The sequence below is a fragment of the Diceros bicornis genome, chromosome 15, assembly GCF_020826845.1.
Source record: "Diceros bicornis minor isolate mBicDic1 chromosome 15, mDicBic1.mat.cur, whole genome shotgun sequence".
Lineage (NCBI taxonomy): Eukaryota > Metazoa > Chordata > Mammalia > Perissodactyla > Rhinocerotidae > Diceros > Diceros bicornis.
The window spans coordinates 133,564-158,541 of record NC_080754.1 but is presented as its reverse complement, the minus strand read 5'-3'; the positions used below and the strand labels follow the sequence as shown (position 1 = coordinate 158,541).

The window sequence follows — 24,978 nt, the reverse complement described above, 5'->3', positions numbered from 1 at the left end:
CTAAAAATGTTTACTGAAAAGGGTGATTATGAAAATTTGGAATAGCATAGCATATAGAACTGAGTATCAAATAAAATATTGTCATAGTAAAAGAGCAGTTAGCAAAGATCAGCTGCAAACATCATCACATATTCTATAGGTGAATGTCTCTGGGCTCTTCACAGGAAGTTTTACATATTAAGTGAATTCTAGTCCTTTATTTGGCACTTATAAGAGCATTTAATTTTAAACTTACAGAAAACATGGCACTTAATTTTTAAAAAATTATTAATTTGCTTCCCCAATTATAAAAGTAAGCCAAATTACAAAAGACTAGTTTGAAAAATTGAGGAAAACGCACAATCAGTAACTAAAAAATTCACTATTAGCATTTTGCAACGTTTCTTTCTAGTGTTGCTTCCACTCATAGTTTTATACTTGAAATCACTTACATACAATATTGTATATATGTTTCATATGCTTTCACACAGAAAGGCATATAGAATTATTTTTAAATGAGTAAAAATATGTCTTTGGGTCAGTAGCTTTAGTCTAACAAAAGACAGACATTGAATCATCTAGAATCTTAAGGTGATATGATGTTATTTTTAACTTTCCCACATATATAAAAACTTGAGCCTAGAAAAAAGTTTTTCATGTAAAATAAAAAATTCATTATTTCAATCTATTGACTTAAAATGTCTTTCAATAATCATATTTAAAAAATCCTTTCCTCTTTTATTACCCAAAAGAAATCACTTAAGTTTATCAAATGAAAAGTAAAACAGCATACTGATATAAATTATTTTTATTGTGTGAAAAATGTCATAATTCATGATGATTAAGAATAAAAATGCAGCATATAACAAAATAGGCATTTACTTGTTAAAAGCCACCTAGATTTACAAAATGTCTTTTAGAATATTTTTAGAATGCTTTAAGATAACAAATTAATTTTTTGAGAGATATATATATAAAACATTCCACTTTGTCATATATTTCAAACATTTTTATTAAATGGACTCAGTAATTATTGTACACTGCAGTGCAGTCATCACTGGTAGGAAAATAAATTTTAAAAACATATTTATTCTCAAACTAGATGAATATTAAGATGACAAAAGTATGTTTAATTTTTAAAAAATGAATAAATGTAAATGTTACAAAAAGAACCAACAAGATGTGCAAACACGTTTTTTGTCTAAACTCTAGTTCAAAATTTACATTCTGTCTCCTTGTGTTGTTTTTCCTTACATTTCAGCCACCTGTCAAATTCAGGTTGTTATGAATTTTATATCTGAAGGAGGATGCTTGTTACTCAGCGTGCTAGGTAGGTCCATGTACAAAACTCCAAGAAACCGCGTATGATGCTGACTAGGGTAGTTAAGTGACCTGATTAATTAAAGTTGAATGAGTTAAAAAATGTGAATAAGATGTGACGCTCTGAAGTAAAATTCTAAAAGTAAATGATCACATTAAACTGCCTTAGATGTACCTATCCTGTTACTGTCAGATTCCAGGGTGCGTCTGTGGTCGGTACAAGGTAGCAAACGGCCGATTTCAACACAGTGATACAGGAACCACACTGCGTATCGTATTTTCTCCTTGATATAAATGTATGCTTTCAACTAAATGCAACATTATGAATCTATTTCTCAAAATATTAACTCTCAAAGTTTGTCTAAATGCCAAATGAATACAGAATCCTGGAGGATGCCCTTCTTCAGTGCAAGAGAAGTAATATTTTATGCTGAAATTATTTCTTTATAAACATAATTGTAAACCAACATTTTTATTCTTACTGTAGTACCCAAGCATCTCTCGGTTGTAAAACACGTCTCTGGACCTACAGAAACTTTCCAGTCTTTTTGCCTTTAATTGCAAGGCACAAAAGGATCAGAATGACCTGAAGTCACCGCAGCTTCTGAGACAACAGGGAGTCACAGGAGCTCTTGGACCCAAAAGGTCCAACCTTGAAAGAGGTGTCTATTGGGACTTTTAATAATATTTCACATAACATTTTTATTAATTTAAAAAGCATTTAGGTCAAAAGGTATTTCAAGTCTCTTTCATTCATTGGGATCATCACCAAAGAAAACAACAAAAAATTGAACTCTGTCCTTGGGTAGTGCTGTCAAATAACATAATTTGGTAGAATAAAGATCTGAGAATCTATTTTAAAAAGGTATTATTTTAAAATTAAGTGCAATTAGGACGTACACTTAGAGAAAAATACTATTATAAAACATACCTCAAACCATATAAATATATCATGTTTGTAAAGTTCATGTTTGTCAAGTAAATCAACTCCATTTTCCAGACAGTTTAAACAAAGCATCTATAGAAAAGTGCACAGTCAACATCATAGTAATTAAAATTCTTAAACAAAAGTTTCAGAAAAATATAAAAAGTTAAAAATTTAGGTTATAAATTCCCAAGAGTTCCCCTTCCATGCACATGTATCTTACAAAAATGTTTAAGATACAGAAACAGAGACTATTAGACAAACAGTAAAGAAAGTGTGCAGAGTCCATTGGCTCTTCTGAAGAGGTTTTTCCCTCAGGAACATGCCGGTGAGTGGGATGCATAGACCAGGGTCGACGCTAACTTTCGCTGACTTAATGCTCATCCCATCTGCTGGTCCTTTTCCTTCCATTTTTTTTTCAGCCATGAAGAACACGGATAAGTAATGATCAGGTCAGTCGTCTTGGGCTATTAATCTCCTCACGGGAGTTGCTATGGTCATCCTGCCCAGTCATCAGTGTCCAGGGTTTTTCTTCTTTGAGGAAGAAGGTCCTGCAGTTCTTGCTGGTACTGAGAGTGCTCATCCACGTGACTTGGTTATGAGATCACATCGTGAGCATCACTGTTGGGTCTCTGTTGCACGGCCACGGGAGGCAGTGGCTTCCCATAGAAATCTACATAAAGAAGGGATACCAAAAACACAAAACAGTTATGGTAAATCAAGGTTTTTGACACAATTCATTATTTTCCAACCAATGCCTTTAAAAGAGTAAGACACAGGGGCCGGCCCGGTGGCGCAAGCGGTTAAGTGCGCGCGCTCCGCTGCGGCGGCCCGAGGTTCGCTGGTTCGGATCCCGGGCGCACACCGACGCACTGCTTGGTAAGCCATGCTGTGGCGGCGTCCCATATAAAGTGGAGGGAGATAGGCACCGATGTTAGCCCAGGGCCGTCTTCCTCAGCAAAAAAGGAGGAGGATTGGCGGATGTTAGCTCAGGGCTGATCTCCTCACAAAAAAAAAAAAAAAAAAAAAAAAAAAAAGAGTAAGACACAGACTTGACAAGTGAGGCGATGGGTGGGGAGAATAGAAAAAAAAATCAAAATCCAAGAAAACTTCAATGAATTTCAAAACACAACCACTACCGTAAATTCCTAGCTCTACATTATTAATTAATCTCTACTTGATTTAATAAAAAGCTGCACCTAATGTATATATTATTATTTTTATTTTTTTATTTTTTGCCAATCTTCCACTATTTGTATGTGGGTTGCCGTCTCAGAATGGCCGCTGACAAGTGGTGTAGGTCTGCGTCCAGGAACCGAACCCAGGCCTCCAAAGCAGAGGGTGCTGAACTTAACCACTACACCACGTGGCCAGCCCCTATATTGTTATTTTTCATTCCAAATACATGTTCACATTAGAACTGAACAAATAACAAATATTCAGAATCTAGGGATCCTGATGCCAAAGCCCTCATAAGCCCTAACAATCCATGTTCTTATCCAATGGCTATTACTTCTAGGTATTTTGGGAGAATTAATTAATAATCTTAGTGTTCTGGTAAGTAGGAATCTTTTACAACGATGCTTCAATATAGTTCAGTGATTTAGGATATATCTGATACAAAAAAGTCTACTTTGTACTTCATAATAAGTTCCCATTCCTTAATTATCATAAATTGGCGTATAAATTTAATAGCATATGTAAACCTTCAATATGTAATTATTTTATGCCCTGCTACCTTAAAATTATTCTAGAAGCACAGGTGTTCAGGATCACTTGAAATAACTATATTGAAAACATATTAGGGGTCCGTTTCCAGTTCCGCAGGTGTCGAGAGCTTAGCTAAGCTATTCCGTGGTATTGCTGCCCTGGGATCCATTTTGTTTGGCCTGTGGCCTGTGGGGCCTTATGCAGATGCTAGCGCCTCATGCAGGCACATGCCTAGATAACAGCCTGCAGTCACAGGTACACATAAGTTCCTGACATGACTTTCCCAGGGGTCCCTGTGACCAACAGTCTCCCTTGCCTTCCAGGGCCTTCCCTTAGATAAGACCCCCATGGGTTTAACAAAACTCCACTTTTTTTCATTTGAATTGACCAATGTGGGCTTAGTCTGGGAACCCCAAAGCACTCCACCCACAGACTCTAATAAAGGCATGTGGCTCAGGTCCTGAAGCTCTCTGCCTGCACCACCTTGACCTCCCCCTGTAGAACCCTCAAGGCACGCCACGTACTTCCTCCAGGGCCTGTGAGTAGTAAACTTCTTTATTTCAGTTTCTGCTGTGGTCTTTCCGAACTGAAGCCTGCCATCCAACACCCAGGGGCTCTAATAACAAACGTCAATTTAAGTCATAACAGCCTGCAAGGAGCTTGCAAGTCCCCACTCCACCCTGACAAGAAGTAAAAAGCTGAACAGACTGAAGAATCAACTCTTCTCAGATCCATATGAGAGAGGACGAAACGGGGCAAACCACTGCCCCCAGGATTGGAGAGACAGGCAAAACAGGGCGTCTCAGTTTACTGGAGCCAACATTCACGAATGGAGCTGCCGAGGGAATCAGGGCCGGGCAGGAACCCTGAACCGAGACTGACGAAGTGCTGGAGGCTCAGCGTGCACCAGTCTGAGAGTTAAAAACTCCAGGGAGATGAAGTCCTTGGAGGACCCCCACGGTACTGTGAGGTTTATCTCCAGGAGCTTGAACAAATTCCCATGCTAAATATTGGAGAAAAATTCCCTCCTGCCTCTGGCAGGGAAGGGTGAAGGCACCACTCTGAAACACCCTAGCACACGCTGTTCTTTGAATGAGGCCTGCCCTCAGGGGAAACTAGTTACCAGAGTCTCGCCTGCTGGGGTATCATGAGAGCCTAACTGACTTGAGGAAGTGAAAGACCAACTCCAGCTGGCTCTGGACATCCTGTCGCACCTAATGCAGGAGAAAAAACCTGAAACTCTTGTGAAGTTCACAGTCCAGAGGCTCACTAAAGATGGAGACTTAATCACAGGATTCTAGAAGGCTTCCCCTTCCCCCACAGGTTACCACCACGTCACTAAAGGCCTATTACAGCAATTCCTTTTACCTGGTACATCATGTCAGGCTATCGAGAAAAAGTTACAAGGCACATCATACCAAAAGGCAAAAAACACAATTTGAGTAGAGAGAGCAAGCATCAGAACCAGACATGGCAGGGGGCTTGGAATTATCAGCTCAGGAATTTAAAACAACTAGCACTACTATGCAAAGGGCTCTAACAGATAAAGTAGACAGCATACAGTGTAAGCAGAGAGATGGAAATCCTAAGAAAGAACCAAAAAGAAACACTAGAGATAAAACACACTGTCACAGAAATGAAGAATGCCTTTCATGGGCTCATTAGACTGGACACGGCTAAGGAAAGAACTTCTGAGCTAGAGGGCATATCAAAAGAGACCTCGAAAACTGAAAAGCAAAGAGGACAAAGACCAAAGAAAACAGAACAGAACATCCAAAGACTGTGCGACAACTACAAAAGGTGTAACGTACACATGGTGGGAACACCAGAAGGAGAAGAGAAACAGAAAGGACAGAGGCCATATTTGATGCAATAATGACTGAGAATTTCCCCAAATTAATGTCAGACACCAAACTACAGACCCAGGAAACTCAGAGAACACTGAGCAGGATAAATGCCCAAAAAAACACATCTAGGCACATCATTTTCAACTTAGAAAAAATCAAAGAAAAGAAAAAATCCTGAAAACAGCCAGAGGAAAAAAACACCTTTCCAATAAAGGAACAAAGATAAGAATTACAGCCAACTTCTCCTCAGAAATCACAGAAGCAAGAAGAAAGTGGAGTAAAATTTAAAGTTTTTAGAGAAAAAACCCCACCAACCTAGAATTCTGTACCCTGCAAAAAAATTATCCTTCAAAAGTAAAAGAGAAATAAAAACTTGCTCAGACAAACAAAAATTGAGGGAATTGGTTGCCAGTAGACCTGCCTTGCCAGAAATGTTAAAAGAAGTTCTTTAGAGAGAAAGAAAATGATATAGGCAAGAAACTCAGATCTACAGAAAGAAAGAAAAAGTATCAAAGAAGAAATAAGTAAAAGTAAATGAAAACTTATTTTTATTATTCTTAATTATCTAACAGATAACTGTTCAAAATACTAATAGCAATAATGTATTAGATTACGCATGCTTATGTATATACCTTACGTATGCATGTATATATACATATATATGTCTACAGATGCTTACAGCTACGTGAAATGAATGACAACAAGGAAGGGGCAAAAGGAAGGAATTAGGATAATTTGGTTATTAGAGGTACTTGCTCTGCCCGTTAAGTCGTAGAGTGTTATTTGAAAGTGGACTTGGATTAGTTGTAAATGTATATTGCAAACTCTAGGGCAGCCACTAAAAAAAGTAAAAAAAAAATTAGTATAACTGATATGCAATAAAGAAGAGAAAATAGAATCATATAAAATGCTCAATTAAAACCACAAAAGGCAAAAAAAGAGGATAAGACAAAAATAGAAACAAAGAACAAGGGCAACAAATAGAAAACAGTAATGGATAAGGTAGATATGATCCAGCCACACCAACAATCACTCTGAATGCCCACGGTCCAAATGCAACAATTAACAGACAGATTGTCAGAGTGGATCAAAAAACATGACCCAACCGTATGTTGTCTACAAGAAAACCACTTTAAATATAAAAATCTATTAGGAGAAAATGATTTTTCAAGCAGCTATAAATTCGAAGCAACTACTAAGGATGCAAGCATGCCTAATACATCTTAACATAATGGTGTAACACAATGAGTTAAAGGCATGGATTTCAAAGCTGGACAGACCTAAGGTTCAAATCCCGATTCTGCCACTTATTACCTGTGTGACCCTTAGGTATAGGTTTCTCATGCACAAAATGGGAATATCACTGCCCCTGTTACAAGGTTATTGGGAGAATTAAAATGAAATAACATACCTAAAGTGCTTAGCAATACGCCAGGCACATGGTACACACAGTTATTATCATTGCTATAATTAAAATTATAACACAGACAATTATTTTGATAAATTTAAAGTATGTCTTTTCTCTTTTCTAATTTCTTAATTTCAAAATTAATGAGAATTTTAACACACAACAGAACTCACAATTAAACCAGAGTGAATATAGTGTCTAATATGTTTTACTTCTGGAATTTAAAAGTACCCTCCTAAAACGATAAATCAAATACACATGGCAAGAAGTTTCTTTTTCCCTTCCAAGAAATTATTTTATTTTTGCAGTTGATTTTGTATTATTTCTTTGCCAGAAAATTTCTTTGTTGCATTTGGACCGTGGGCATTCAGAGTGATTGTTGGTGTGGCTGGATCATATCTACCTTATCCATTACTGTTTTCTATTTGTTGCCCTTGTTCTTTGTTTCTATTTTTGTCTTCTCCTCTTTTTTTGCCATTCTATACAAATTTCTTATTGCCTTACCTGTAGGGGATATAAGTTGATTTTAGTGACAACCGATAGGACCAACTTAATTGCTAACACACATTTTTATAAAGTGCTTCAAACTTTTTAACGTGAAACATTGAAGAGTAGTAAAATGACATACAAAATTTTATCTTCATTCCTATTTTAAGATTTAAAAATATTCTTTAGTTTGTGCACATGGTATTTTTGGCTAACAGAATCTCTGATTTATTTCTCATAATGCATAATAACATAACACGTTGATGAAGTACAATTCAGAATGTTTTCTGAGTGCATCCGTCTTACCTGCTACACCAAGCAAGCTGTACAGACAATAAAAGCAATTAGAAAAGTTGACTCAAATTGCTATCAAGTAAATGTCTGTAATCAAAGAACAAGTAAGAATCTGCCTTAAAAATCCTAACCTGACTATAACAAATTGTTTTTTATCTCAGTAAATTTTCAGTGCCAAACCAATTGCAGTTAACTTTTAACTCCCTTCCCTAGAGCATCATGTATTGTCTACTTGCCATCAACCAAATACAAAGAAATTTGCACAAAGTCAGGGAAGAGAAGAGAATGCAGTTATAAAATTGGCATCTCCCAGCATCTCAGATGAAGATCTCACCATAAACCCTGAAAACTAATTTAAGCTTTTTTATTAAAATTTTTAATTTATTATACCCACTTTCTTCCCCATTAGTGAAAGCAGAGTTGATCATACATTTTTTTTTAACCCAGGTTAGATACACTTTGACTTGAAAATATCTTTATTACTTTTTCCCATAAATTTAAAACTTGTGAAGTTAGTGTGTTCTGCTCTGGGAAGCTAAATTTATTGATACACATTGAAAATTGAAGTATTAGAATATGGTGGTCTTAAACTTAACTAATTTATTATAATTCTTTCCCAGGAGTTCTAATTTAAAAACAAACACAGGGAAGTGAGGAAAAACAAAACAAAACCACCACCTTCTCAGTCCATTTTCAACATTTTTTTCCACTTGCCCTTGACTATAATGTCCCCCTGGGAAGCCACCATCAGTTCTTGCTCCTCATTCTACATACTCTCCCTCAGAAACAGGAAACTAACATTCCCTCAACTGCACTCATTCAGTAAACAATTACAGAGCATCTCTTGTGGGCAAAGCATTCCTATTGTGTGACGACAGCTGAAAAATAATCTACCTCCGTACACTGCCACCCACCCGGTCCTTCTTTCCTCCTGAGCTCCAGGTGTTCCCTGGGCTGGAAGACAGTCGTTTCCAAATAGATAAGCCACAGACACCTCCCAAGCAGGTCCCCTTCCCCTCCTGGGTTTTCAGTCTTAGAGACAGCACCAACCTTCCAGTCCCTTGAGCCAAATAACCCTCTATTCCTCTCTCCCTCAGGCCACAAATCCGTTCTTCAAATATCATGTATCATAACTGTGACAACGTTCCCCGCATACATTTGTCACTCTCCATTCCAGTTCCCATTCCTCACTTCTCACTCTGACTACTGAAACAGCGTCCTGGCCAGGGTCCTTACCCCAGGTGTGGCCACCATCAAGTCTGTACTTTATATTGTGACAAAAATCATTTTCCTAAACAACAAATCTAGTAACACTATTTCCCTACAAAAATGTACAGTCTCTCCGGTAAAATCAGATTGAGTGCAGGCATCTTGACGCACACGTGAAGCCCTTCACCACCTGGCCCTAAGCCACAGTTCCAGGTTTAGCACTCTCCAACCTTAAATTCCCTCCTCCTTACCCACTCTACTCACGTGAACCTAAGCTCCGCTCACCAGGAACTTGCTGCTCTTTTCCAAATAAGCATGCCCTTTCCCACCTCTCCACCTGTGAAGAGTCTGTTTCTTCTGCTTACTGACCCTTCTCATTCCTCAAAGGTCCAGTTCTAATAACACTTTCACTGACTGTCCATTTGGTCTGTGCACAGCACTCCAATTCTACACCACAGAACTTATTACCATATGCTGTGAACTGTCATATATGCTAAAGGAGGCTGAAGTACTGTCTTCTCTACTAGACTAGGATCCCCAGAAAGCCAGAATTTATGTCTTGTTTATCTTGGTGTCACCGATGTTTTAGGTAGTGTCAAATACAAAATACTTGCTTGTTGGATGCCTAATTCAGTAAGAGAAAAAATATTTGTCATATGAGAAATTAGTATCTTTCCATATATGCTTGTATATACATAAATACACACATATAGTAACATTACCTAATTTTTTCTAACACCACAGTGAATATTTAAACTGGTAATATATTCTAACATACATAATTTCAGAGAATAATAAAACAGGAACTAACATATAGTCAATAAAAACATCATGATGTAAAGTCAGTCAAACCAAACAGAGATATGATTTCACTATAATTCTGGCAGTCTAAGGACAGACTTTTCTGTCTTTGGAACTGAAAAAAAACCTTTAATTTTCATTAATGATTATGAAGAAATATTTGTCACTGACCTACAGTATTCTGAAAAAGGAAACAGCACATTTATATTTATATACTTTTTGAATAAAAATATTTTATACAGTTTGACATTTTTATACATTTGCAAATTTTATACATTTGCAATTTGACATAATTGCAAATTATATGGTAATGCTTTTCTAAAGATTAAACTTCTTTTTCTAGTAAATGGGTCTCCTTAGGAAACCAAGTTCTAGATTATGTAAACAGAGCCATTACAAAGGGAACTGGATGTCCTTGATGGAGAAGTTGATTAAACTACAATATATACACAATCATCCTCTGCATTCTAGAAATATTTTATCGAGAGAATTTGGGCTGAGGGTCTGAAGTCAGCCCTTCTGGCTGCTGGATAAGGCAGGTCTCTCCCCTCTGTCCATTCTCCAGTTTTCCAGTTGTGGGTGTCCACTGCCATATACTGGCTGGACTATACCTTATGTTAACCTTATCCAAAGAGAATTGTTTTCTGGAGTCAATAAAGCCTTTAGTAACTTTCTTTCTATTTGGCTGAACTTTATGCTTTACTGGTTTGGTCTCTGATTCTACAAATTGTGTTGATCTTTACTTCATTTTAATATTCAGCAGCTGGGTGTCTTATTAGAAGTGGAGAAAGAACAACATGTGGCATTATCATTGAGAATATTGAGCATATATAGGACAACGTAGTTTTTAATACAATAACTGTAATGTCTCATATTTAATTTAAATAGCTTTAAAACCTTTCCCTTTTCCCAACTATTAACATAAATATATAATGGATAAACACAAGCTATGATTATTTTCACCCTTGTATTCTAAGGTAAACATCAAATTATATAGAGGCAAAGGGCACTTAAGAATAAAAAACTAAATAAAATGGAAAAAAGTTAAGTATAATGAAAAGGATGGCTGTGGATTTGAAAGGCCTCCAAAAATAAAAGTTTGCTGAAGTAATGAGGTAAAGAAAAGTGGATGCAATGTGCATAGATATTGGAAACTGATCCTTTTGCATTACCATTATGACGTGTTTCACCAAGAAGCTCGAGTTTTGGAAGTCTAGTGACTTTGGGGGTTCCCCAGCCAACTAAAGAAAAAGAAAAACATTTTAAAACACTGTTAAACAATGTCTCTGTAGGTCTGTTGAGAGGGTCTCCCCCACAACAGGAATGTATACAACATTCGATGTCAAGTCACATATCTACTAAACGACACAGTACTGAATAGCCGTCAACCTATTTTAAATGGCTTCTATTTAAAAATTTAATTATAGGCTGGTAACATCTGCTTTAAGTTTTTATTTACCTTTAGTTAAAAATATAAGCATCTTCACCATCATAAATAACCTTAGGCTACTAATCCCTAGCAGAAGCTAAAAGAAATACTCACTTATTAAATAGAACACTAGAAATGAATCTTAAAATAATTCCAAAGAAAAGGTTATCATCTAATGCCTCCTGGCAGGGCTGAAAGGACACTATAAACAGACACAGATGTTTACTGAGCATCCAGAGTACGTGAGGTACTATGCCCAGTGCTGAAAAATTACTCACACTGACTGTGGAGTTAGAATGTCCCAGTACTTTTCATGCAATATTCCATTTAATCCTCATAACAACTTAAAAGGTTGGTACACATTTTGGAAATATAATGGGAAAACTGACACATCTTGGTTTCAAATGTTAACTTTTAGGATGAAAGATCCACTTTTTTTAAAAGCTCATATTAGCCATCCATTCATTAAACTTAAATTCCTTGTAGCAATCTGGGTACTGACATGTCAAACAGGACTTGAATTCATTCTTGGGTAAGATTTTCTTAAGTTTTCCTTATTTTTTTACTTTTATAAAACAATTTTTCTGATTAAAAAAAGCAATGGATACTTATGTAGATAAATTTTGAACAAAGTAGACAGAGCAAAGAATTCTCTTTTCTACAAATTCATAGGATAATGAATATACTGAATAAAAATTACACAATTTCTCTTTTTCTTATCTTCATTGTTTAAAGCAGTATTTCTAACATCAATATCAATATCAGTTTACTCACCAGGAGGAGGAGGTGGGGGTGGTGTTGGACTCTTAGGAGCAGAGTCATCAGTATTAACAGGTTCCACACGGTGACTCCTTTTTATTCTTAACTTCTTAGTTTTCTTTTTACTGTTATCTACAAGAATATAAACACAGAACTTTACACCTTTGGGAAAAGGTAAACTTCTACAATAAAAAATAAAGAACAGAACTAGAATATTGACGTTATCATTACCACAGAAATATATCTTCAATTCAACTTTGGAAATTGTTGCCAATAACAAAATTGCTTGAATTGAATTGCTTTTACTAAGAATAAATTTTTTAAATGATTACTTATTGAATAAATGATTAATGAATATGATATGAACAGCAAAAAGCCTATATTTTATGTTCTATGAGAGGTTATTCAGAATACAAAAAAAAGTGCACATTTCTAAAAGTAACAGATTTTTTCCAAATGTCATATTAAGTAAAGATAATTGTTTAATTGCAGGGATTTCCATGAAACTCAGAATGACCTGGGGAAAGAGAAGAGGTGTTGATTTGTCTCAGTAGGATATATGTAGAATGATTCTAGGTATAACCAGTTCAAAAATAATCCTTTGAAATGTGAAAAAACACCCCAATCAGATCTAAATACATTACTCATTAAAATAACCCCAGAACAAGGTGTGCTTAATATAAATATATGTAACCAAAATCATATTAACTAGAACCTTGCAGAATTGAATTTGTGTTTCTTCTAAAAATAACTACAGATTCTCGCTTAAGCACATAAAAACATCTCAAGGACATCTATGTGGTAAACGTGTAAACTTGAACAATGTGAACCAGGATGGCAAGTAGTTACCAAACATCAAAGTTACGGAGACATTTTAATTGACAATCCTAAACTGCTAAATTTATATATACGTAATACGTTTTCTAAAATGGGAATTATCTGTTACATAAGAAGCAGCCAACATCTAGGAAACCTACAAAACAATGAGAAGTATAAACATATTTAGAAACATTATTTTCCTAAATAAATTAGTGTCCTGAGAGACATTTTACTCCAGAGAGAAACAAGACATCTTTTTACAATTAAAGCTGTATGCCTTACAGCTGGGAGAAAGGAAAGAGCCTCCAGAACCATGTGGTACTTTGGGAAGGACAGGTTCAAGGTCACGGAAGAGCATGGGATTCAGGGCAGATGATCTGAAGTGGAGTCTCAGCCTAGCCACAGACGAGACACACGATCTTAAGTGACGTGACCTCTCTAAGTCCCTGGTTTCCTCTTCTACGTAATGGGGATAACAGACTCTAGGATTGCTATATGAAATAGCATAATGCATCTGAAACCATGTTCTAAGGTATACAATATAAAGTTAATTATTATTATTATTATTATTATAGTTATATGATTCCTCATCTTAGATCCTCCTATACTATAGTTTTAAATCATCTGCCAAATCATTTTGCTCTTTAAGGATGCATTAGTGTTAGAATGAGTTCTTTCAATATATTGAGAGGCCACTTTAAGTCTACTTTCTGTTTAACTGTTGACAGAGCTATATGCGTACAAATATGGCTGCTCTAAATTCCCAACTTATAAAAAGTATAACTTTCAAATCTAACTATTTTTATACAGCAAAATATCCACGTCAGCTAGTCTACACGTCAGGGATTAAGGTCTCAATAAACTTCATAAACTCTCCAAAACTGTACAAAAATCCTTATATACAATGGAACCATATTGCTAACTAGCAACAGCAAGGAAGTAATGATTATTGGGTATCTCCCAAATGTCAGGCCCTGTGCTAGAAGCACTGTCGGGTTATTTTTATTATAAGAACCCTAGAAGCCCTGTGAAAAAGGTGACGCTTATCTCCCTTTTAGAGATGAGGAAACTAAGACTGAACGAATATGCATTAGAGGGGACAATCAGGATTCTATCCTACGTCTGATTCCAAACACAGGCTGTCTCTCTATGACACCAAAAGACATGAACTTCCTGTTAAATCACATAATCACTTAGAAAAAGAAAAGCAATCATGAATTGAAAATTTTGTATGATATTAAAGAGGAAATATCTACTTGATAAGCCTTTAAAAATGTTCAACTGATTATGTCTGCATCCTATAGAAATAGCAAGTCAATAAAGGAAATGACGCTGATTGTCATATTATGAGGCTTAAAGAAAAACAAAAACAAAAACAAAAAAGCCTTAAAGGTATCAAATACATCCCAAGGATTCCTGGGGCTATGCTATATTCCAAATTTATAAAAATGAAATTGAAAACGGAATTTTCTGCTAAAATTCTAAGTTACAAACGACTACATTTTAAGGCATCATGAATAAAAACATAAGTTATCAAATTGACTGATGAGTAAATAAAAACCATGATAAATACTGCATGCGGAGACAAAAAATATTATAGTACATTTTTTGTGAAAATAATCATGACAAATTAAAGTATAATTAAGTTTTATATATGACTTATATGTGTGTATATATATATATATATATTTTCTTAAATAACTAGATTTATCACCTGATTCTGATGATCGCTGGTCTGTCTCATCTTCATTCTCCAACTGCTGGGTTAATGCCTCCTGATAATTTTCTGCTATTCCAAGCTCGTCATTGTTCTGGCTGCTGTCTCTGACCTGGCTGTGTGTGTCTATTTGCTCACGCTCCACTCTGTGTTTCAGGGGGCAGCCATCACTGTCTTTCTCCATATTTTGCCTCTTTTTTTCAAGCTTTTTTTCATTCTAACAAAAATGAAATATATCATCTTTAATATAACGGTTGTATCCAAGATAGTTTTAAGGCAGAAATCAAATAAACCAAGAGCATTCTGTATTTTCAGGGCTCTGTGATATTTCTATTAGAAGAATTATTTCTTGAATATATCATTAAAACATGCTAGTTGCCAAACATTCAGAAAACACAGATATCTAACGAAAGAAAACAAATATTCCCAGTAATTCCATAAGCTAGAGATGGGCACTGTTGGGTGTACAACTATTAAGAGGCACCCCACAAACATACACAATGTGACTGTCTCTCTAGATATACATATTTATGTATTTGTTTTTTAAGCGGAAAAAGAACTTAAGTTTTTATGTCAGAATATATTTTTCTTTCCTTGTCAATGAATATATGAAGTGCCTAGAACAGTGCCCCATGCATAGTAAAGGGTTAGCTACATAAGTGTTGTGTAACACCATATGCGTTTGCTACGATTACTTCCAATTACATGATCATTTTGAATGGTTACATCATAACTTATTTGACCAATTCCCAATCAATGGACAAAGAAGTTATTTTCAATTTTTCACTATTATCAGAAATACAATTATTGAATTAGTTCTTTACAATAAATTCCCAACAGAACTGTTGGAGTAGTGGATAAGCACATTTTAAAATGTGACATAGCACAAACTTCCCTTCAGGAAAACTGAAGTCAACTTACACCCCAGGCAGAGGGTTGGGAGAGTGACATTTCCCTGCCTTTTTATTTTTATTTTTTTTGTGAGGAAGATCAGCCCTGAGCTAACATCCATGCTAATCCTCCTCTTTTTGCTGAGGAAGACCGGCTCTGAGCTAACATCTATTGCCAATCCTCCTCCTTTTTTTTCCCCCAAAGCCCCAGTAGATAGTTGTATGTCATAGTTGCACATCCTTCCAGTTGCTGTATGTGGGACGCAGCCTCAGCATGGCTGGAGAAGCAGTGCGTCGGTGCGCACCCAGGATCCAAACCTGGGCCGCCAGTAGTGGAGCGCGCGCACTTAACCACTAAGCCACGGGGCGGCCCCTCCTTGCCTTTTTCAATGCTGTGTATCACTATCAATCTTTTACATCTCTGCCAAACTAATAAATAAATATTTTTAAATCAAATTAAACCAACACTGAGGTAATTTATTTTTTTATTACTAGTGAAGATGAACTATTAAATACCCATATTGCCATTTTAATTTTTCTTTAGTGAATGACCCATGGTAACCTAACACCAATTTTTCTATTAGATTCTCATCATTTTCATAGTAATTTTTAAGGGTTCTTTTTTTGTCCTATGTGTCTCAAATATTTTTCATTAGGGTTTGTTTGGCTTTTTTGCCTTTAACTTTTTGAATAGCTCTTTAAAAATTAAATATAATAAAGATCTCTCTATTTTTCACTTTATGATTTGTAGCTTGATTGTCCTATTTTGAAAGATTTTCCTCCTCCAAGTATATACAAATGCTTAACTATATTACATGCTAGTATTTTTAAAGTTTCTTTTTTTTAACACATTTAAGTCTTTTGTAATTTAATTTTGTATACAGTGTTCAATAATTTTACTTTTTTTCCCAAATGATTGTTCAGTTGTTCCAACATCCTTTTCTCCCAGACTTGAAATGTCACCTTTATTTCATACAAAATTAGGTTTGTTACTATTTGTTCCATTGATCTGTCTATTGTGGAACAAATACCTCACCATTTTTATTACTTGAGGTAAAATCAAAGAAATGTAAGATGCTTTTCTAAATGGAAAACATTTCAAAGGAGAAATTTTGTGGAAAAAAGAAAATTTGCTTGGTAAAAAGGAGACTATATAGGCCAGCGGGTGGTGTAGTGGTTAAGTTCGCGTACTCTGCTTCGGCGGCCCAGGGTTTGTGGGTTCAGATCCCAGGCGTGGAACTACACACCACAGATCAGGCCATGCTGTGGCAGCATCCCACATACAAAACGGAGGAAGACTGGCACAGATGTTAGCTCTGGGCCAATATTCCTCACCACAAAAAGAAAAGGAGACTATAGGTAATTTGTTTCATTTCTTTAATGACCATCTTGTTAAAATTATAGCAGTTTAAAAGCATAATAATTGTACTTTCCCCATGCCACTAATTAATTCAGAGACTTTCAATATAAGGTATACTATATATACACCAGTATTGTTCACATTTTTATCTTGTGAAAAATACAATGTTGGTAGAAGTGTCAAGGCCTTCTAAGTAGTTTATAATCATGATACTATAAAATAATTGGTCATTATTTACAAGTCGAGCTTTATTACACATGTAGAGTAAATTTGTTTCAAAGTGAAAAGCCAAACTCCATTTCCTTCTTCTCTACCAATATTTTTAGAAGAACATAAAACAAAACTTGACAAACAATATTTAATAGGATGGAGACAAAACAATAGTTGAAGTTATTAAGACAGCTTTACTGTACTTAAAAAAGCACATACTTAAGGTAAATGCAATGGGCTTAATAAAAAGATCAACTACAATTAACCTTTTGGAATCTAAGCAACTTAAGACCAAATACCTCGTATTGCCAAAATAAAGCAATATTAAAGCTATCCAATCATCCTCTTTCCTGTGGAGCTGCCTCCCTCCTCAGCAGCAGCCCACAGGAAGAAAATCATACACCTTTCCAGAGGTGCACCTGTGTGGGAGGAGGCAGTGGCAGCGGAGAGGGATGGAGACCAGCAAGCCAGCTGCCAGTTAGGCTCCGAGTGAAGGGGAGGAGGTTTAGGAAGCTCTGCTCTGAGGAGGTGCGGCTGCTGAGGGAGATTATAACAGGGCCAGTGCACACTCAGGACACCAGTCGAAAGGGAAACAAAGACACATGCGCACACACACAACTTCTTAACTTCCTCATGAATAAAATCTACAAATGAATTTTGATAAACCTCTGACAATTAAAATAAATGATACTCAGATATAGAAGAATTTATTATAGTTTCAAACATTCTTAAGTATCCTGGGAAAATAATTAGAGCATCATTTACGTACTCTAATGCATCATAAGCATCTAATATTACTGTAAAGGGATAGCACCAGCAATATGGGGACAAAGACAATGTAAAGAAGTAAATATATCACCATCATCTGAAATAGATGACAAAAAAGACTTCTCAGGACAGTAACTATGACAGCTGCTACCTTCGACCTTCGTTTTCATTCTCAGTTAATTCTGAAGTCATCTTTCCTTTTGATACTAGATCAGAGGGTAAATTTGAGCAGGGAGAAAAAGCAGCAAACCTTTAACCCATCTCTCCCATTTAATTTCTTTTGGAAATAATCAATCTCTGGTGAAACACTTCTTTCTATCTCCCTTCCTCCTTTCCCAACTCCCCACTTCCTGTCTCAACTTCCAACTTCATAACTTAACATAGAAAAATTATGTCTGCCACCATCCATACCTCAACGATTACAGATGCTATCGGCCGGAAAGGATTAACAATAACCGGTTCTGGGTCCAACTCAGCCAGACCACTGGTTCCATCGAGTTCAGCCTGTTCACGCTCTCTTTGTTCTCTATTATTTGAGGAAAAAAATTTGGAATTCCTTATAAGAAAATGTTGAACCATGTTTAAGAACACTTGCAATAGGTTAAGGCTATTAAATTTAGTAATTTAAACATCTGGACATGGCCTTGAATTACTGAGAGATTTTCAGAAATCCTTTTGCAGGTAACAGGCCTCTACCCCCATGTAAAAATGCATCATTTACAAATGCCGACAAAAGGACACTCCCTTGACTGATTTCTGAATGTCGATAGTGCACATTAATTATTTTTCTATGTGCCCAGGGTTTATATATATCTATGTATTAATTACCCTCCCAACTAATGCTGCCCTCTCCATCGATGTCAACAGATGAATAACGCTCCTGTTAACCCTCTTCCCAAGGGCTATGTCAAGCTGTGTATCACATATGAACTAGATAACAACTGTTGCATTGCATGATAGTAGAAAGGGCTGTAGAAATAAGTTGGCCTTATATCACTCAGATTACATAAGTACTTCCATGTTAGTTACTACTGAAATGTTTACTACCTCTGTGACCTATAGTTAATGCTGCCCTACACGTGAAGAGTAGTAGGTTTCTAAAACAAGCAGCTGAGGACAGAAAATGAGTAGTGCAGATCTAGAACCAGACTGCGTGCAGCATAGCAACGCAAATGTGCATTACCACCACATGCACTAACCACGATGGAAAGATACATTCTTTCATTCTGAACCCAGGAAGCCAAGACTTAGAGATTTGCAAGTTACTATTCCTGCACCTGTATCCAGATCTTTAAGCCTCAGCCTTCCCATCAATGTGGATAAAAATACCTACTTCCTAGAGTTGTTTCAGATAAAGTAATATATGTGAAAGCGCTCTGTAAACGAACATACTTGTAGGACATTAATTGTTACCAATGTTATTCATTTATTAGTAAGCAATTTCAGGCATCCAGTATCGATATACTATTTTCAGATACAAACAATAGCATGTTTTACTGTTTTTCAAAAATATCTGAACTTATTAGATTGAATGTAACGAAGTAAAAAGGATTTTTAAGATCACTCCTCTCTAAATGCCATTTTACTTTTAACTGTGGAGTCTCTGCTCAACAGGAGAGGCCTCGACCACAGGCGGCACCACTGAGAGAAAGCAGAAAAGGGGGATGGGGGTCAGCATAGACTGCATAGCGTGATCCAGACACCCTTACGGAAAAGGTAAAAACCTGAAAAAAATGACTAACATTAGATTTCTTTTATCCAACTCAATATTTTTGTTCTTTTTGTTTGTTTTCTTAGTGGAGGAAAAACAAAGGAGTCTTCAGAAAGCACAGCCATATACTTCGTTTTTATAAATATATAAAAGGGACACTTACATGAATGATGGGTTGCACCCATCATGAGAATACACACCAGGACAGAAAACCCAAGACCTCACAAGAACTGAAATCTCATACATATATCAAGAGAGACTGAGATGAATGCCCTGCTCCTATTCCTGAGCACTTGGGGATGGGGAGCTATCACTACAAAGATTTCTTTCCTTTAAGTCCTATTTCTGAAGTAAGTCAAAGATCCCAGTAAGCAACAGCGTGAGGGAGCCCCCAACAAGGCATCCCCAAGGGTTCGGGTTCGGGTTCCGGCTGGTGGGCTCTGGCTCTGTGGTTGTGGGCAGCTCTACGAGAGCATACAGCAAGGACCACTCAGGAAGGAGGAAGACAAGTTGGGATCTTATAGGAGCTCACTTAAAAAACTTGTTCGTTTCTCCCCTCCCCTACCTGCAACAATCCAGTGGAGAAAGCAAGAGAAATCCTGGATTAAGTACTAAATTCAACTTCTAATCAATCTGAGTACTTTCTTGCAGCATTAAGAGTATTCTAAATGATTCTGTGGTAGAATTTATGTAATCATTTTTTTTTAATTCAGTGTTTGTTAAATTTAGTTTGCAAGTTTCCTTTCAGGCAACATATTTTTAAAATAATTTTAAAAACATTTTAAAAATCTAATAGAGCAATTTTGTCTACTTTCTCACAAAACTAGTGTTGAAGATAAGATTTTGCTTCAGTTGATTGATCCACCAACCAGCTTACCTTCTAAAATCTTTGCTGAGACTAAAGAAGGGTTTCTCAATCTATTGACGCACTGGGCCCAATAATTCTTTGCTGTGGCACTTGCCCTGTGCATCGTAGGATGTTGAGCAGCACCACTCGCCTCTAGGGGCCTCCAGGAGCACCCCCGCCCCCCAGCTGTAACAAGTAAAGACATCTCCAGACATTGCCAAATGTCCTCTGAGAAACAAAATCACCCTGTGGATTGAGAACTGCTGCACTAAAGGAGCCATGAGAAATAAGAGAGAAACATCTTGAAACTTTGGTAAATAATAAATACCTAAGGAATAAAGTTAACCACTGTAACTTCATCAGGGAAATTAGAACCCTATCACCCAACTTGTGTACAAGAAAGATCCGCAAACACCGAACATTCACCTAGTGTCTTTCTTCATACAGAAAGAGGAGACTGAATAGACAAAACTAAAAACTCATTCATAAAATTGCGGTATTTGACTTTTCCAGTGCAGTGCTACAAAACGAATCCACCCACCTCTCTTCCCGCAGTGTCCGCACGCGTTCAGCCCTCTCTCGTTTCTCTTGCTCCTCAAGAGCACGCTGTTCCGTCGTGTCCTTTTGGATGCGTTCATTTAAGGCATCAAAGTCTCTTGCAATGATATGTAGCAGCCAATAAAGGCCTTTTTTAATGGACTTGTCAATTTTCTTTCCATATCCCAAGACTGCTGAACAAGGTTCCTGAATAACAGCAATTTATTTGACTTAAAGATTAAAACTAAAAGTTCTCCACAAAAATCTATTCTTAAACCATTAAGGTTTAATTATATATAAATATATATATAATTATATATATATATAAGGTATAGTTAATTAACGATAATTACTGGCAAATCAAAATTAACCCATTAAATTAATGATATGAAGCACCTGCTTATTTAACTTACACCTCTGCAATGACCACTAACAGTACATAGGAGTTAAAATACTTTATGGACAATACCTATAAGCTATGAGAGATACTATGACACAAGAAGTTGACAGTGCCAGTTATAACTTCAAACAAACTGAATGGAAGACAAAATTGAACTGCTGGAAGAAAAATATCCCTACTTATTAAAAATAGGGGAAAGTTTTAATTCCTTATACCAGGAAATTAATAGCAATAAACATCTTTTAAAATTGACAGCCTAATAATTTTCTGAAACCAGAAAAAATGATTAAATCTTCTGTCCATCTTCCTTAAGACTGTATGATAAGTCTCCTGATATGATTTTTCAAAATTCATTATAAATCTCTCCTATGTTTAAATTTTGTTTTTATACTTTTTCTTTACCATTTTACAAAAGTTCTAGCAGCATGTATGTGTGTACCTTACAGGTCCTGTCATCAATATCTTAAACAAGAAGCAAATCTCAAGTCTGAAATCATGAGAGATAGTCGATGGAAGTCAGTAACAACTGAGTAGAAAACACGTGATACAGTGTTAGGTAACACCGACAGAACAGTGACAATGTGGTTCCCTGGGTAAAAAAATAAGAATTCTTTTAAAACTAATAAATTATTTTCTTAGCTGCCTACCAGCTAACTGCCGACCCCCGTATGAAAACTAACTTACACTGAATATGTCTCACGGGGCACAGCCCAGACTTACAATCTGACAGAGACACTTGTGCTCATTCACCAGCTTCTCCAGAGACAGACACTCAATCACGTCAGCTTCTCCTAACGCCCCCTCCTTGTCTTGTTTATTTGCCAACCTAGAGACATAAATGAAGTCGTCTTACAGCAAATAGATAACCAGACAGCCACTTTAAAATATTTTGACCATGTTCTTCTTATTTGAAAGTTTTAAGCCTACTGATTACAGAACATACTGATTTTAGGCAGTATTGTATCTATCTCATCATTTTTCCTTTATTACTGCTAAAATAAGTTTGTAAGAACTGGCCTGTAAAAGAGAAATCAGGTAAAAAGGAGTGTTAAGAAAACAGCAATAGATCAACAGGCCAACAAAAAAAGCTACATTTGTAGAAAGAAAAAAGCTACATTTGCAGAAAAAGAAGTGAACTAATTTCCACAGCCCCAGCCACCAATTCCAACTTTCACATTAGGCCCTTGTGTTCTTAAAACACACCGCGTCATGATGTAAACGCCCTTATCTCACATCCTTATCTTCTCAAAATACAAACTATATCATGTTCTAAACACCCAAACATTCACTCTCGCTTGTAATATCTGAGCTCATCTGCATTTTCAGTCTGTGAATGTGCCCGCATAAATGTGCAGCTTTCTGGAGAACTGGGACCACTGCTATCCAATTTACTTGGCATAGCACCGGGCATAAAAAACATTATACTCAACTAGGAACAAATTGAGGAACAACAAAATGAAACACAAAATAAGTTCTAAAAAGAAAAAAAAGGAATTACCACAAAATACCACAAAAAGTTTAATAAAACACTGTCTTGGTCAGGGTTTTGACAGACATTTCAGGCAAATATGTATTATTTAATAAATACATGGAATAATAAATCTAATGAAGCTTTATCACTTATCTTTAAAAATTATCAACATTGTGCCATTCTTGTTCATCCACATATCTTCCACTTTTCCCCCTCAGTCATGTCACTTCACCCAAAAATTTAAAAATTAAAAAACATTACCACAATACCACTGTCACATCTAACAAAATTAGTATTCCTCGATATCTTTTTACAAGTGTTATGTCCAAATTCAGATCCAAACCAGGTCCACATTATATTCTTTTAAGTCTTTTTGAAACAGTATTGCCCCCAGCCTCACCCCCCACCCCTGCACCACCACCACCATCACTTTTCCTCCCATGACATTTATTTGTAAAAACAAGTCATTTTTCTAGTGAATTTCCCATGCTTAGGATTTGGCTGATATCTTCCTGATGAGGTCTTTTAACACACATACTCTGTATTTCCTGTATCTGGTAATTAGATGTTCACACTGGATGAAATTCAAGTTGAAATCTTTTGGCAAGCATTATTTCATAGATGGTGCTGGTACTTAGGAGGCATGTAATATCTCATTTTTAGTGAGGTGAAAATGAATCAGTGGGTTCAGCTGGCATCTGCCTGATTTACCCCAAATAAAGCTCCCCATTCAACTTTCACATGATGAAAGCTCTTGCTGAATTCCATTATTATTATTTTTTTTTTCTGAGGAAGGTTCGCCCTGAGCTAACATCCTCTGCCAATCTTCCTCTTTTTGTGTGTGAGCCACCACCACAGCATGGCCACTGACAGACAAGTGGTGTAGGTCTGTGCCTGGGAACCAAACCTGACCTGCCGAAGCAGAGCACGCAGAACTTAACCACAAGGGCACCAGGGCTGGCCCCGAATTCCATTATTTTATAAGAGCTTATAAAATCATGACTTTTCTAGTTCTATATTCCTTCTGCATTTACTAGCTGGATTTTTGCTAAAAAGTAAGCTTTCATCAACTACTTGGTAAATCTTATTTAAATACAATTCAGAGAAAACTCAAGATAAAAGTTTGATCCTTTGCCTTCATTTCCTAATTTTCATAATAATGAATGGGTGCCTTATCAACCTCCAAAGGTGATGAGGTTGCTTTCTTTGGTTTATGGGGGACATCATTAAGAACTCACAGATTTTTTAAATGTATATGATGTGTTTCAAATTATTGTAGTTACTCTTCTTTTTGAGGCTTCAAGTTACTCATTTTTGGTGAGTGGGAGTCCCCCTGTGTTGGCTCCTGTGTTCTTTTGGTACAACTCCAATAGCCATTGATAGCTTCTCTGCTTTCTCACAGGAAACAAGGTCCCAGACCTGGAATCATCCATTTCCCTAAGGAGCCCCAGTTCTTTCAGTGGGAATGGGCATCTGAAAGACCACAATCTGGGTGCTGAGGACATTTACTGCTATTGACTTGCCATCACTTCTAGACCCTTTCAGTGGACAAAGCTAGGGAAACTAGTTTTTTTAAGAAAGAAAAAAATTAAATCATGAGTGCACATTGATTTTTCCATTTTAAATCAAATATTACCAAGTTTTTACTTAGCTTCTTAATTTCTCTTTTTCCTTATGCTGAAAACTACAGTTTCTAATAAAACTGATATTAACTATGTGCTTTATCCTACAACATACATAACTAAGAATTTCAACATACCAACACCAAAATTATTACTAAAAATAAGACTACTAAAGGCAGGTTAAGATCTCTGTGTGCTTATTCTTGTCTCTAAAATACATCCCACAAGAGATGCACAGTCAAAATACTGGGTTTTAAAATTACTTGAAATAATCCTTCTCTGTGCCTCCATCTAGATATATATAGCTAGGTTCCTTTGTTTCAGGCTGCTTTTGGTTTTTAGATAGTTTAATTTTTTATTTTAAGATTTAATTTTTAAAACATTTATATGGTTCCAAATTCAAAACTATAAACACAAGGTACAATCAGAAAGAACTGTTTTCCATCTCTGTCCCTTTTC

The 24,978-nt window shown here is 36.2% G+C and overlaps 1 protein-coding gene across 3 annotated transcripts in view; it reads right to left on the bottom strand.

Moving 5' to 3' along the window:
• Positions 1 to 775: 775 nt before the first annotated feature.
• Positions 776 to 24,978, bottom strand: part of ARL13B (ADP ribosylation factor like GTPase 13B) — an 81,933-nt gene continuing 57,730 nt past the window's right edge. For 2 of the 3 annotated variants that reach the window (XM_058555628.1, XM_058555630.1), the window contains exons 4-10: positions 22,147 to 22,252; positions 21,031 to 21,233; positions 18,343 to 18,457; positions 14,701 to 14,920; positions 12,183 to 12,299; positions 11,152 to 11,220; positions 776 to 2,897 (exon numbers count right to left, since the gene is read on the bottom strand). In XM_058555628.1, the coding sequence (XP_058411611.1) occupies positions 2,821 to 2,897; positions 11,152 to 11,220; positions 12,183 to 12,299; positions 14,701 to 14,920; positions 18,343 to 18,457; positions 21,031 to 21,233; positions 22,147 to 22,252 (907 nt within the window). In that variant the 3' untranslated portion in view covers positions 776 to 2,820. The remainder of the gene's footprint in view (positions 2,898 to 11,151; positions 11,221 to 12,182; positions 12,300 to 14,700; positions 14,921 to 18,342; positions 18,458 to 21,030; positions 21,234 to 22,146; positions 22,253 to 24,978) is intronic. The other variant, XM_058555629.1, reaches the window with a different exon arrangement.